This window comes from Myxine glutinosa, chromosome 10, assembly GCF_964187855.1.
Source record: "Myxine glutinosa chromosome 10, kmMyxGlut1.1, whole genome shotgun sequence".
NCBI classification, from domain to species: domain Eukaryota; kingdom Metazoa; phylum Chordata; class Myxini; order Myxiniformes; family Myxinidae; genus Myxine; species Myxine glutinosa.
Window position 1 is genome coordinate 119298945 of NC_136270.1, and position 13074 is coordinate 119312018.

Here is a 13074-nt window from a genome sequence, read left to right on the forward strand (position 1 = left end):
GAATGTCTTCTCCTCTCTGGTGACACCAGTCTTCGAACTCAGGCAGGTCTTCTGCATCATCAGCATATGTCATACGGTGGCGTTCATGCGCACGGTGTTGCAGGATGTGCAGTGCCGCCACAGTGATTTGATGAGCTCTTCTTGTGCGGGTGACGTGGGCAGCTCGCAGGAAGGAGTCGGCCGTCCCTGGCGTTGCAATCTCAGCTTGCAAATCTGCAAAATCTGCAAATCTTGCAAAAATCAAATCTCTGAATCTGAGATGGCCCAATATCTAGATCTTTTCATAATATGATAGTCTACTAGTGTGCCAAATTTGGTGCTTTCCTCACAAAATGCACAATTGTTATGCTATATTTAGCTTAGATGCCGGACTATTATGCCAGGAAGAGGAACGACAGACGCGCTCTTTATTGTGAGGCAGTTGCAGGAGAAGTACATGGAGAAGAGGAAGAAGTTGTTTCTTGGGTTTGTTGATCTGGAGAAAGCATTCGAAAGGGTTCCATGCGAAGTATTGACATGGGCATTGAGGAAGTTAGAAGTGGAGGAATGGTTGATCAGAGTTGTGATGGCAATGTACAAAAGAGAGCGCACAGTTGTAAGGACGAAGGACGGGAACAGTGGTGAGTTTGAGGTGAAGGTGGGAGTGCATCAGGGGTCGGTACTAAGTCCACTACTATTTGTAGCTGTGATTGAGGTGCTGGTTCAGACCGTAAAGGAGGGTTTACCGTGGGAGTTGTTGTTTGCAGACGATCTGGTGTTGATTGCGGAAAGTATGGATGGACTGAAGGAAAAGATGAACAAGTGGAAGGAATGTATGGAGACAAAAGGTCTGAAGGTGAATATAGGAAAGACGAAGGTGATGGCAAGTGGTAAAACATGTGGTGAGGTGGAAAGAACTGGGAAGTGGCCATGTGCTGTGTGCAGGAAGGGTGTCGGAGTGAACTCCATTCAATGTACAATGTGCGCTGAGTGGCTTCATCAAAAATGTAGTGGTCTGAGAGGGTCATTAACCAGTGTGGCAGCTACATTCAAATGTAAGGTGTGCACAGAGGGAGCTGCAGATGGAGGAAATGTTGAGTTGGATCTTGGAGACGGCGTGAAGCTGGAAGGTGTGAAAACATTTTGCTACCTCGGAGACATGCTGAATGGAGAAGGTGGATCAGACTCGGCAATGGTTGCTAGAGTGAGATGTGCATGGAAGAAGTTTCGGGAACTGAGTGGCGTGCTGATGAGGAGGGTAGTGTCGTTGAAGCTGAAGGGAAAGGTGTATGCTGCATGTGTGAGAAGTGTTATGATTTATGGGAGCGAGACATGGGTCATGAATGTAGAGCAGCAATGAAGGCTGGAAAGGGTGGAAATGCGAATGGTTCGGTGGATGTGCGGAGTGTCGTTGAGAGAGAGGAAGACAAATGATGAATTGCGAAAGATGATGGGAATAGAGCCTGTGATTGATGCTGTGAAGAGGAACAGGTTGAGATGGTTTGGTCATGTGTTGAGGAAGGATGAAAGTGACTGGTTGAGAAGAGTGATGGAAATGAATGTAGAAGGAAGTAGAGGACGGGTAAGACCGAGAAAGACTTGGCTAAAGATGGTGGAAGAAGAAATGCGGGCACAGGGGTTAACAAGGAGAGATGCAGAAAATAGGGCAAAATGGAGAAGATTGTCATGGGGACCGCAAGGCTAACCCCCGCTCTTGCAGGGAAAATGGCCTTAAAATGCACGTTGTTGTTGTTGTTGTTGAACGATTCAGAACCTGTGGGTAAATAACACTTGGTAATTTCCCCAACAGTTTTCTGGACGACAGACTAAAGGTAGGGGACATGTATTGCAGCGCAATACTCAGAATGCTTGTTTAATATAGCAAGACAGGATTTCTGAGCTCTGAGCTCAAGTGAAGACCTATAATATCTCAAAAATATGATGATTAGTCCTCCAGATAGTATCGATAATCCAAATTTGTGGTGTCCGGGCCCTCAGACTAAACTGGGCGGAGGTCTGTCATATCCGTTTGCTACACCCCATGTCAACATGTATCAATGAGCTGTTATTGACCATCATCAATCTCCAACATTCTCTCAAACTTGCTGAAGGAAATATATTTTGCAATACCTGATAATAAAGTTTGTTTTCAGGTGAGGCATACACAGCCAAACCCGACGGAAAAAGCTTGTTTCGGGCAAGTCTTCTCCTTACAGTCACCACGTCCCCACGATCCCCAAGCTCTGAAATAATGAATGGATTAATTGAAGGGAAGTGTCAGTTTCAAACACAAATGACAAATAAGACTCGGTACAAAACACACACAATTAAATACTCGTTATAATATTGTGCCAAAACGATTACTTCCAGTTATAACATTCCTATTGTTGTACACCATCTCAAATCTATGCCTTGTTAAACTCTGGTTGGTTAACGGGGGGGGGGGAGTTGTGCAATTTCCTGAAGCAGGTAAGGTACGAGCACGAGGGTGTGGCTTCCAAGGGTCATCCTCCAGGAATATGTTGAAAATTTATGATTTTCAGTTGCAAGTCTAACATTTTTCTTATAGTCTGTTTTGAGCATGCAGTGAAAGCCGTTGGGTGCTGAGCAGTGTGAGAACCATTTTCTCAAAGTAACTCTGCATACCCTGATCTATATCATATCCAACCTGAGAACAACCTCATTCTGAGAGTGTTATCATTTTCTACATTGCCACTTCTACCTGTATTTCTGAGTGACAGATACAAACTCCAAACACCAATGGAAACAATGACCCCATGAACAAAGGAACGATTCAACGGTTCACATGACAACTATCGGGGATGCCTCTTCGCATTGGTTGTACCCCCCAAAGAATGTCGGGGGTCAAGTCTTCCCCATTCTTCACTCCTGCCCGGATTCGACAGGCAGTGCAGTCCCCATGGAATGGGCTTTTCTCTCTTTATTTCTAATTCTACAATGGCCCTGATTTCGTGAAGGCGGGGTACACAATCCTGGATGAGAAGGGAGGGGGGGGGCCTGGGGGGCATCTCTGGATCACTCCCGGGAGATTGATCGGCTGTCTCCGTGCCACGAGATTGTTTGAGACAACTGGCTGGGGCTATACAACAAAATCAACAACAACTATTCACGTGAAATGACGGCACGGGATGGGGGGGACACGGGGGGAGGGGACGGCACGGCACAGGGGGTGGGACTGCACAGGCGGGGGGGGGGGTGCCACAGGGGGGGGATGGCACAGTAGGGGAGGGGGGCAGCACAGTGAGGGGGGGGCAGCACAGTGAGGGGGACCCCTGTCCACAAAAAAAGATGACCTCAAACCTGAAATATTCTCAGAAGGAAATAGAGAAACCAAATTCAGAACACAGATCCATAAACTAGTACAATAATTCTGAAAGTGATTTCACAAGCACATTATTCCATCCTTAACCTCACTTTCTACACTCTGCATGAGGATGACCTCCAGGTACTTGGGTGGATCCCATTTAGTGTCATGCGCCACAAAGTATATGCGGTCCCTGTCTTCAATTCGCGGCTTCCGACCAAGCTTGGCAAGCCGCGGCTCCCACCATCTCTCAACAACCACCACTCCCTAGAAATAAAACAAAAAAGGTTCAGTCTTGGTTCAATGTAATGGAGAACACATCCGAGTACCTACCATGGAAGATTTCTAAAAGTAGGTGCCGTGTGTTACACAGGTTTGGGAGAGGGGCAGAGGGGGAGGGAAGGCGGTATGTTGAGCAACCGGTATGTTGATATCTCGCGAGATCTTGGAGACGGCGGCAGGGATTTTCGAAGCTCCACACGGTCTCCACGTTTTTCGAAGTTAAGTCTGTTCACAATTGTATTTTGTCGAAACTGTATTTATCTTTCGGTGTGTGAAGTTATTGTGTGCAACTTTGGTTGTTTCTCGGTGTTTATCTTTCATAAATTGATCGTCTGTTTGCCGTGTCGTGTCTTGAGGCCTTGTACAGTGTGCACTGTACAACCTTGAGGCTTTGTTTTTCTCTCAGCGGTCCGTCTTTTGTGATCCAATAACTTTCGTTCTCTGTATTCCCAGTCTTTTCACCCATAGCCTACTTCCTTGTGTAAATCTCAACTCAAAAAAAAAAAAAAAAAAAAAAAAAAAAAAAAAAAAAACATTTTCCTTCTCTGTTCTCATTCGTTTATTCATTCTTATTCGTTCGTTCGTTCTTCGACCACGTGTTTCTCCCCCATTTCCCCAGATAGTTTTCACTCATTAACCTTCAATGTTTACACTTTCCCCTCAAGTTATGTATTCCGTCATATTTTATAACACCTTTTTCTTCTTCTTCTTTAAAAGGCTGCTTTCGACTTGCTCACCAAATCAATTCATCCCAAAAAAAATATCCATCTCCTATAGTGCCTTTTTTCTACATTCCCTAAACTCTCCTGCACTCCATCCTCCATCCAGCGTCCTTAAACGTATTTTTAACTCGAAGGTCACAAGAAACTCATTTTGCAATAAATGTTCGTTTCCCATAAATCGTACACTTTCAAAAATCCAATCTCACCCCTCCCCTCCAAATCTTCCCCATAACCCCTCCCCTCCAAATCTTCCCCATCACCCCTCCCCTCCAAATCTTCCCCATCACCCATCCCTTTCAAATCTCCCCCCTTGCCCCCTCCCTCCTAAACTACCCCCTCACCCCTCCCCGCCAAGACGCCCCCTCGCCCCTCCCCTCCTAGACTCCTGCCTCACCCCTCCCCTCCAAATCTCCCCCATATCCCATCCCTTTCAAATCCCTCCCCTTGCCCCTTCCCTCCCAAACTCCCCCCTCACCCCTCCCCTTCAAATCTCCCCACCCTCATTGCTTCTCAATTTCCCCCCTCTCACTCCCCCTCCTCAAAGCGTCCTCCCCGCTTCTTCCCCCTTCAAACTCTCACCTCCATCTCCCCCAACCTTCTGCCTCGCTCTTCCCCCTCCTCAAATAACACCTCATTGTGGCTCACCCAATCACCATCAAACCTTTTGTCCGCCCCATCCTTCCCTTTCTCCGAGCTATTCTGAAATCTCTGACACACCTTCAACAGCTCTCCCTACCTCTTCCACCTCTTCCACATCTTACCCTACCCCTCCTCCCCCCTGTTCTGTATCTGATGCTCCCCCTTCCTCTTCATTAACGGTATGGACCTCAAACATCCGGGGCCTTCGTTCAAACTTAACTGATCTCTCCATACAGGTTGCTTCTGTCAAACCAGACGTGATCTGCTTAACAGAAACTTTCCTCCTTTATGATGTCTCTGATTCCATAGTATCTCTCCCGGGCTACTCCCTCCTCCGGTATGATAGACCTGAGCCTCGTCCTGGAGGCGGGGTTGCTATCTTTATCAAAAACTCTCTTCCTCACTCGCCCTGCACTGCACTCTCTCCACCTCACCCCCAGGAATACCTCTGGCTACGGCTTCCCCTTCGCTCCCACCTCTTGTTCATATGTGTGTTGTACCGTCCACCAAACAGTGATGACTCAATCTACATCTCGCTGTCTGATGATATGGACCAACTTCTATCTACTCATCCCAACTCTCTCTTCCTCATATGTGGTGATTTCAACTGTCATCATGCCAGTTGGCTGGGTGTGGGTACCTCTCTCACCAGCCATGGCTCCTCAGCAAAGGACTTCTGCGACTCACTGGGACTGACACAATCTGTCAATTTCCCGACCCGGATCTCAGTCAACGGAACATCTTCTCTTCTGGACTTGGTTATGACTAACTTCCCTGAAAATGTCTGCTGCTCTTCTTCTGCTCCGATCGGATCATCTGATCATGTCCTTGTTAAAGTGGACATCTCTCTGACCATCCTCAGGGAGCCTGCTCAGCGTCGACGAGTCTGGCATTTCACTCAGGCCAACTGGCACGGTCTTCAAGCAGCCATCAATCATCTGGACTGGTCTCCCATCTCTACCACCTCTGACATCAACTCATCCTGGGAATTCTTCCAAAGTAAATTGCTCTCTCTCATGCACAGATTTATCCCATCTCGTCTTCAGTTGTCATACCCTTCCTCCCGTCCATGGTACACGGAATCTTGTGGTGAGGCGGTTGCCCAGAAACAACTTGCCTTCGTCTCCTGGAAAGCAAATCCAACGGAAGGAAATCTCATTTCCTTTCACAAAGCCCGAAACAAGTGTGTGTCCACCCTCAGGAGAGCCAGGAAACAATATCTCTCCGTTCTCAAGACCGAACTCTCTTATCTGTCTCCCTCTTCCAAATCCTGGTGGCGTCTGGTCAAATCCGTTTCTGGTGTTTGTTCCCCCTCCATCCCCTCCCTTACCTCAAACGGCTACACAGCTGACTCCGCACGTGAAAAAGCTGAATGTCTCAACTCTGTGTTTGCCTCTAAATCTTGTGTCCCAAACCCATCCCTCTCTGTACCCACCATACCCAGTCGTACCCTGCTGCTCCTGGACTCCGTGTCCTTTCCTCCTGACAAGGTGGAAAAGTTTCTGTCAACCCTCGACTCTGATTCTGCAACTGGACCCGACGGCATCAGCCCACGGGTCCTAAAATCCTGCTCTGCTGCTCTGTCTCACCCTCTCTCTGTTCTCTTCACCCTCTCTTTTGCTCAAGGTCAACTGCCATCTGCTTGGAAATCAGCCAACATCACCGCTTTGCACAAAAAAGGTGCAAAAACAGATCCTAGCAACTACAGACCAATCAGCCTTCTCCCAATTATCAGCAAAGTCATGGAATCCATCATTGCTTCGGATATGAAATCTTTCCTCTTCTCCAATGGCTTGATCTCTGATCATCAATTTGGTTTCAGACCAGGTCACTCTACTCTGGACATGCTGCTTCTGCTGTCTCAACAATGGATGGAGGTCCTCAATGCCAAACAGGAAATTAGAGCTGTCTCCCTCGACATATCACGTGCCTTCGACACGGTCTGGCACCCCGCTCTGCTCACCAAACTCTCCTCCTTTGGTATCCATGGAAATCTCCACGCATGGCTGGCGGACTTCCTCTCTAGTCGTCGTCAACGTGTGGCCCTGAATGGGTTTCTCTCATCTCCTCTTCCTGTTCAGGCTGGAGTTCCCCAAGGCAGTGTTCTGGGCCCCGTGCTTTTTCTGGTCTTCATCAATGATCTCTCTGACTCTCTCGAAAATCCTCTCTATCTCTTTGCTGATGACTCCACTCTCTGCCGCTCCATTCCTCTTCCCTCAGATCGGCAGTCTGCTGCCTCCTCACTCTCTGAAGACCTGGACAAAATCACAGACTGGTCAAACAAGTGGAACATGTCTTTCAATCCTGACAAATCTCACACTCTTACTATGTCTCTCCGAAAAGATCGACTGGACAACCCTCCCATCTACTTTCTCAACAATCCTCTCCAAGAAGTTCTGTCGCTCAAGATTTTGGGTCTCACTATCTGCCATGATCTTTCTTGGGAAAACCACATTTCCAAGCTGGCCTCCAAAGCCAGTCGCCGACTGGGCATCCTCCGTCGTGCGAAGTCCTTCCTCGGCACACCTGAGCTCCTCACCACATACAAGGCTTTCATCCGCAGCTCAATGGAATACTGTTCTCCCCTATGGGCCGGTGCTCCTGCCTCACACCTAGCTCGGCTTCACGCTGTTGAAACCAAAGCTTTCAGAATTATTGGAATCTCCCGCGATGAAGCTATCTCTGAGGGCCTTTCACTCACTCACCGCAGGCAGGTAGGTGGTCTTTCTGTCTTCTACCGACTCCTCTCCGGCCTTGCACCCCCAGCTCTCTCTGTGCTCTGTCCCCCAAATATTCCTACAGGTCGCACAAGATCTGCCAGCAACCCTCTGATGGTTAAACTGCCGAAATCTCGGCTCTCTGCTCACCTTCACTCTTTCATTCCTCTTTTCTCCCGCCTCTGGAACAAACTCCCTCACTCCCTTCAATCCCACTCCTCCCTCCAGGTCTTTAAAACAGCTGTTCACCACCATCTCTTATCTTCCCCCATCCAAAACCTTGATCTTTTCTACCCCCGCTAATTCACCCCAGATCCACCTTGTTTGAAATTCCAACTTCTTTCCTGGAAGTCCTGGCAGTGTCCATATGTTTTATACCTCTCCCACCGCCCCCTTCCCACGCCCCCCCCCCCCCCCAAGCCCTCGCCCTCTCTCAGATCTCTCGATGTCTCCATGTCTCTCGGTCACTGCTCTCAAATGTTGTGTTTGTGTCCTTCCCCCTCTCTCCCCATCTTGTCTACCGCTCCCTATGTTATATGTTTTATGTGTCGGTTTGTCTTTCTGTGTGATTAATGTTCGCTCTTTCACGAGCATCGACCTTGTATACAAAACAAAAAAAAAAAACAAAAAAAAAAAAAAAAAAAAACCCCCGAAGGATCTTCTTCACTGCACGTTTCTAAAACTGCTTTTTCCTGACATCAACAAGCAAAGTATGCGACTTGTTATGAATAGATGGCGCCACCTTTCAGCTCTCTCCATCCTGGCACTTCCAGTAAGGTGTGGCTCAACCTACCCCATGGCTCAACTTACCCCCATCTCCCATATTCCGAAGCCCAACGGTAAATACTAACTGTACTTAATCAAAACCAAAACAACATTTATCAATAACAAACTAATTTACACATAAAAATAGAAACAATAATTAATCAGATAACATCATCACCATCTGCCCAACATTGTGGAGCAAAAGACCGTTTATACTGTACGAGTTAATATGTGAAGCACAGATACAGTATAATGGAAATCCTGGTTAATACCATCGTGTTAAGGTACAGTTCATTATACAGTACTGTACTTTATACTGTACGAGTTAATATGTGAAGCACAGATACAGTATAATGGAAATCTTGGTTAATACCATCGTGTTATTAAGGTACAGTTCATTATACAGTACTGTACTTTACACTGTACTTGCTAAACGAGTGCCCTCAGACCAGGCGCTGATGATCGATGCACCGATTCACCCTCCATTAATTAAGCCTTGATATCGATCCACTTTTACACTCCTCGATTGCTGAACCCACATCAAGTGCAGTTCAACTTACGCGGCTGCACGATGACAACGGCTGCACAATCCGCAACGACCGGAACAGCGCTGCAAACGCCATGTCTTCCTCATGGGCAGAGGACGGTCAGATATCAGCCACACCCCCTAGCCGGATCTTCTTCTTTACCGAATACAGGGAGGTGGAATGCTAAATCTTCTTCTCCCGCTTCTACCTCTTCTTCTTCCTCTGTTGTTTACGTTTTATGGCGTTTTCAGAGCCGGGAGACTCTAAACACGCCACGTACCTGGGCATAACTGACCGTGAAAAGAAAACATAACAAAAAAAAAGAAAAGAGAAGGAAAAAGAAGCCTATGAAAGCTCCATAAAACTATATGGTCTCGCGGTCGCTTTCAAAAACTTTAGGACCGCCTCGCACAGTGGTCAGTGGAGGATGCTTCTGGTTTAAATGACCAACAATGAACGGTAGATCAGACACACCAACCCCCGCCTAGCTAATGATTTTAAATCGGAGCAACCTGGGTCCATCATATAGACGGCATTCCAGAAACAAGTGGCAAAGTTGACCCGGGTTTCCTACAGGTGTTGGTAGGGTGACACCCTATCACGTGAAGATACGAATTAAGGCGACAGTGCCCAAGTCTTAGTCTGGAGAGCGCCACCTGGTCTCTGCGGGACAACTGAGTGAGCCTAATAGGAGGGTCACCTCTGGGTTCACCCTGTAACAGAACCTACCTTTAGTGGTGGTTTCCCACTGGGATTGCCATTTTTTAAACAATCTTGTCCCTGGCCACATTCACAATTTCAGCCGGACCCAAAGGGATTTGGGTGACGCATTTGGAGGTGAGTGCACACCTGGCTGCATGGTCGCAGGCCTCATTTCCTCAAAATGCCCACATCAGCAGGGATCCAACACAGATTGACCACAGATCCTCTGCAAATGGCAATGTTGATCAGGTGCAGTACTTCGAGAACCAGGTCAAACCTACATCCTTCCTGTAAGGATTCTAGTGCCTTAAGCGCAGAGAGGGAATCAGAAAAGATCACGGCACTGAGAGATTGAACTCGATTATCCATTCCAGAGCCAGTACAATAGCAGAGTTCAGCTGCGAAGACAGAGAGACAATCAGATAACCTCTTGGCCTTTGTCACCTTAACATCAGGTATGCAGTTCTCCCAAGGGAAGGGACTTTAGAACCATCCGTGTAAATGTGGAGAGATTGACTCCAAACCGAATGGATGAATTGGATCGCCTGGATGCAGGAAGCTGAAGGGTTATCCTCGTCGACTTTCCCCTATAAATCCAGGTGGATTTGAGGCATATTGAGAGTCCAGGGGAGGCAGATTTGAACTTTATTGACGGACTTAATAGGTAAGGAGTCCAGACCCATTTCTCTAGCTTCTCACCTGCAGGCCATACCGAAGGGAGGGGAATTTTGATTCTGCTCCATGCCTCATACTCCCAACAGTCTGCGAAAACAGCTTGGACCGGGCGATTGGCCCCAGAAGATATGGATGTGGCCCAGAATTTAAGCCGGGACACTTCCTAGCGGAGGGATAGAGGCATCTCACCGGCCTCCACCAGGAGGGGCAGAGACGGGCGTACTCACAAAAGCACCCAGACAGACGATTCAGGCTTTGGCCTGAATAGCTTCAAGTTCTTTGTGGTTAGTTTTTGACATGTCAGAAAAAAACTTGGCAACCATAGTCAAGATGGGGGCGGATAAGGGCTTTGTACAGGAGGAGAAGATTTCCCTGATGGGCGCCCCAGGAAGTGCCAGTGAGGCATCGAATTGGATTTATGCCCTTGGCGCATTTGACCGCAACCTTCTTAGTGTGGGGGGAAGCCTGGTGTTGGCTTGGGATCCTGGGTTTGAATCCCGGTTGATCGCTGAATTAACACCAGTAGGCCATCATCCAGACCCCCAAAATAGGGTCCATTGGTACCAAAATGAGGGAGTAAGCCTAATATTGATTTTTGGATAGGTCTTTACCCCTAGAATATGAAAATATGTGATAGCAAATTCAACCATGTAGCTAAATGGGTGTTATCACCTCATTTTCAAAATGGCCGCCAAAATGCATGTTTTTCTATTAAAAACACCATGTTTCATATTCTTGTAGGAATTTGTAACAAATAGCATTGCGTTTTGAGATGTTTAAGACTTTACAACTCTCTAAAAGTATGAAATACATCATCTGAACTTTAATCCAAGAAGATAGAATCCAATATGGCGCCCAATTTCACAAAATGGCTGCCATCATAGCAACAACTTTATGCACAAAATATGCACGAAAATAACTGGCATTCAGTAGATTTGCAAGTATACACATGGAAAAAAGTATCGCACCACCACGTATTTTCGACATAGTGGAAATGTATCAATGAATTTTTGCACCTTTTCGTTGCGGTGTAGGGTAATCTTGTGCAACATTTTGTCCAGATGTTGGAACGCAATGAAGAGAACAAAATTGGGTGACACATTCCTGCCTGTCCTTCACATCATTTGTTTGTTGATACTTTCTTATCAAACGACTAATACTGGTATGGTGATGTCCCAATTGGTTAGCAATCTGTCTCATGGAATTGCCAGCAGTCCACATAAGTTGACATTTAGAAAGTTGTAAAATCATTTCTAACCCCTAAAACCAGGTATAAGATACCCAAATTTGGGGTATAGGGTGAATAGTGAAAAAAACACTACATTGACCATTGATAGTTTGAGAAATTTGGCGGCCATTTTGAAAATGGGTGATAACACACATTTAGCTACATCGTTGAATTTGCTATCACATATTTTCTTATTCTAGAGGTAAAAACCTTGTCAAAAATCATTATTAGCCTTACTCCCTCAATTTGGTACCGGTTGACCCCCCTAGCTGATAGCCTACAGGGGGGTTGACTCAGCCTGGACCAGTTCACTGGTAATTCCCTGAGTGTTGCAAGAGACAACTAACATGGTTGGCGGCAGGGTTAGGGTTAGGGTTAGGGTTAGGTTTGGATTAGGGTTAAGGGTTAGGCCATGGCCATAAAACATTGCTTCAAAAAGGGGACCAACCCCTGCTCTGCGGGGAAAAATGGCCTCCAAAGGTGGTCCATGTAAGTCCCTTGTCAAAAACAACACCCAGGAATGCCACTTCAGAAGATGCTCTGATTATTGTTCCACCAACTGATATTGATGTGTCTGTCTTGGGCCATTCTCTTGCGGTGAAAAATTACAAACTTGGATTTGGGGCCAGGGAACTGGAACCCCCATCTTTGGACCCACAGCTCCATCAGCCTGAAGTTTCCTTCACGCAAAAGTGAAATTTTTACTCCGGACCACAGAGCTATGTTGTCCGCAGACAGCAGCATCTTGCCATGGCTCCCTGAGACTGGGAGGGAGGCCATATCATTGATCATAACATTGAAAAGTGTAGGGCTTAGACAGCTGCCCTGGGGGATGCCTTCCTTCAGATGAAAGCAGGAAGACAGGGTCTGGCCCACCCTCACTTGAAATGACCCGACAGACAGAAGATCTCGGACCCACCAAAACATTTTGCCACTGACACTGAGATGGTGCAGACTGCATCATAGGCTTTGTTAATGTCCAGGAAAACACCAAGAAGGATAAATGTACAGGATAAACGTAATTAAATAAGCAACGAATAATCTGTAATTTAAACCTGAACACAATTCGTATTAAACATTAATATTCCCATTATTTATTTAACTTTCTTTCGATTTTGCAAAGATTATACCACCAGACTGGGTGGCGTAGTGGGTTCAAGTGTCGTCTCTGTATCCGTGAGGTCGGCGGTTCGAACCCGGTTAATTTTTATTATGGATGAAGCCTTTAAAATGGTACGTGCTGCTTTTCCATCAGCACTTGAAAAGCACAGAGCACGGACAAACTGCTGTATGTTGGCAGCCATTGCGCAGGTTTATTTGGAGTAATTGCCTCTTCCTGGTTTGTGGTGAGGTTGGGGTGTATGTTGGGTGTATTGACCAAGGGTACTGTGGTTCTCAAACCTCTCATTCGAAACTTGTCTTCTTTATCGTAACGGGAAATTGACCTTTGAAGACAAGTTTAAGCTACGCAACGTGTTTCATTTAATATGCAGATTACAAACAACGAAAATGT

The 13074-nt window shown here is 46.7% G+C and overlaps 1 protein-coding gene across 1 annotated transcript in view; it reads right to left on the reverse strand.

Annotated features, from left to right (window-relative positions):
• MRPL9 (mitochondrial ribosomal protein L9) overlaps positions 1 to 9530 on the reverse strand; it is a 32645-nt gene extending 23115 nt beyond the window's left edge. The window contains exons 1-3 of the mRNA XM_068126205.2: positions 8990 to 9530; positions 3415 to 3571; positions 2110 to 2222 (exon numbers count right to left, since the gene is read on the reverse strand). Of these exons, the coding sequence (XP_067982306.2) occupies positions 2110 to 2222; positions 3415 to 3571; positions 8990 to 9052 (333 nt within the window). The 5' untranslated portion in view covers positions 9053 to 9530. The remainder of the gene's footprint in view (positions 1 to 2109; positions 2223 to 3414; positions 3572 to 8989) is intronic.
• Positions 9531 to 13074: the final 3544 nt, after the last annotated feature.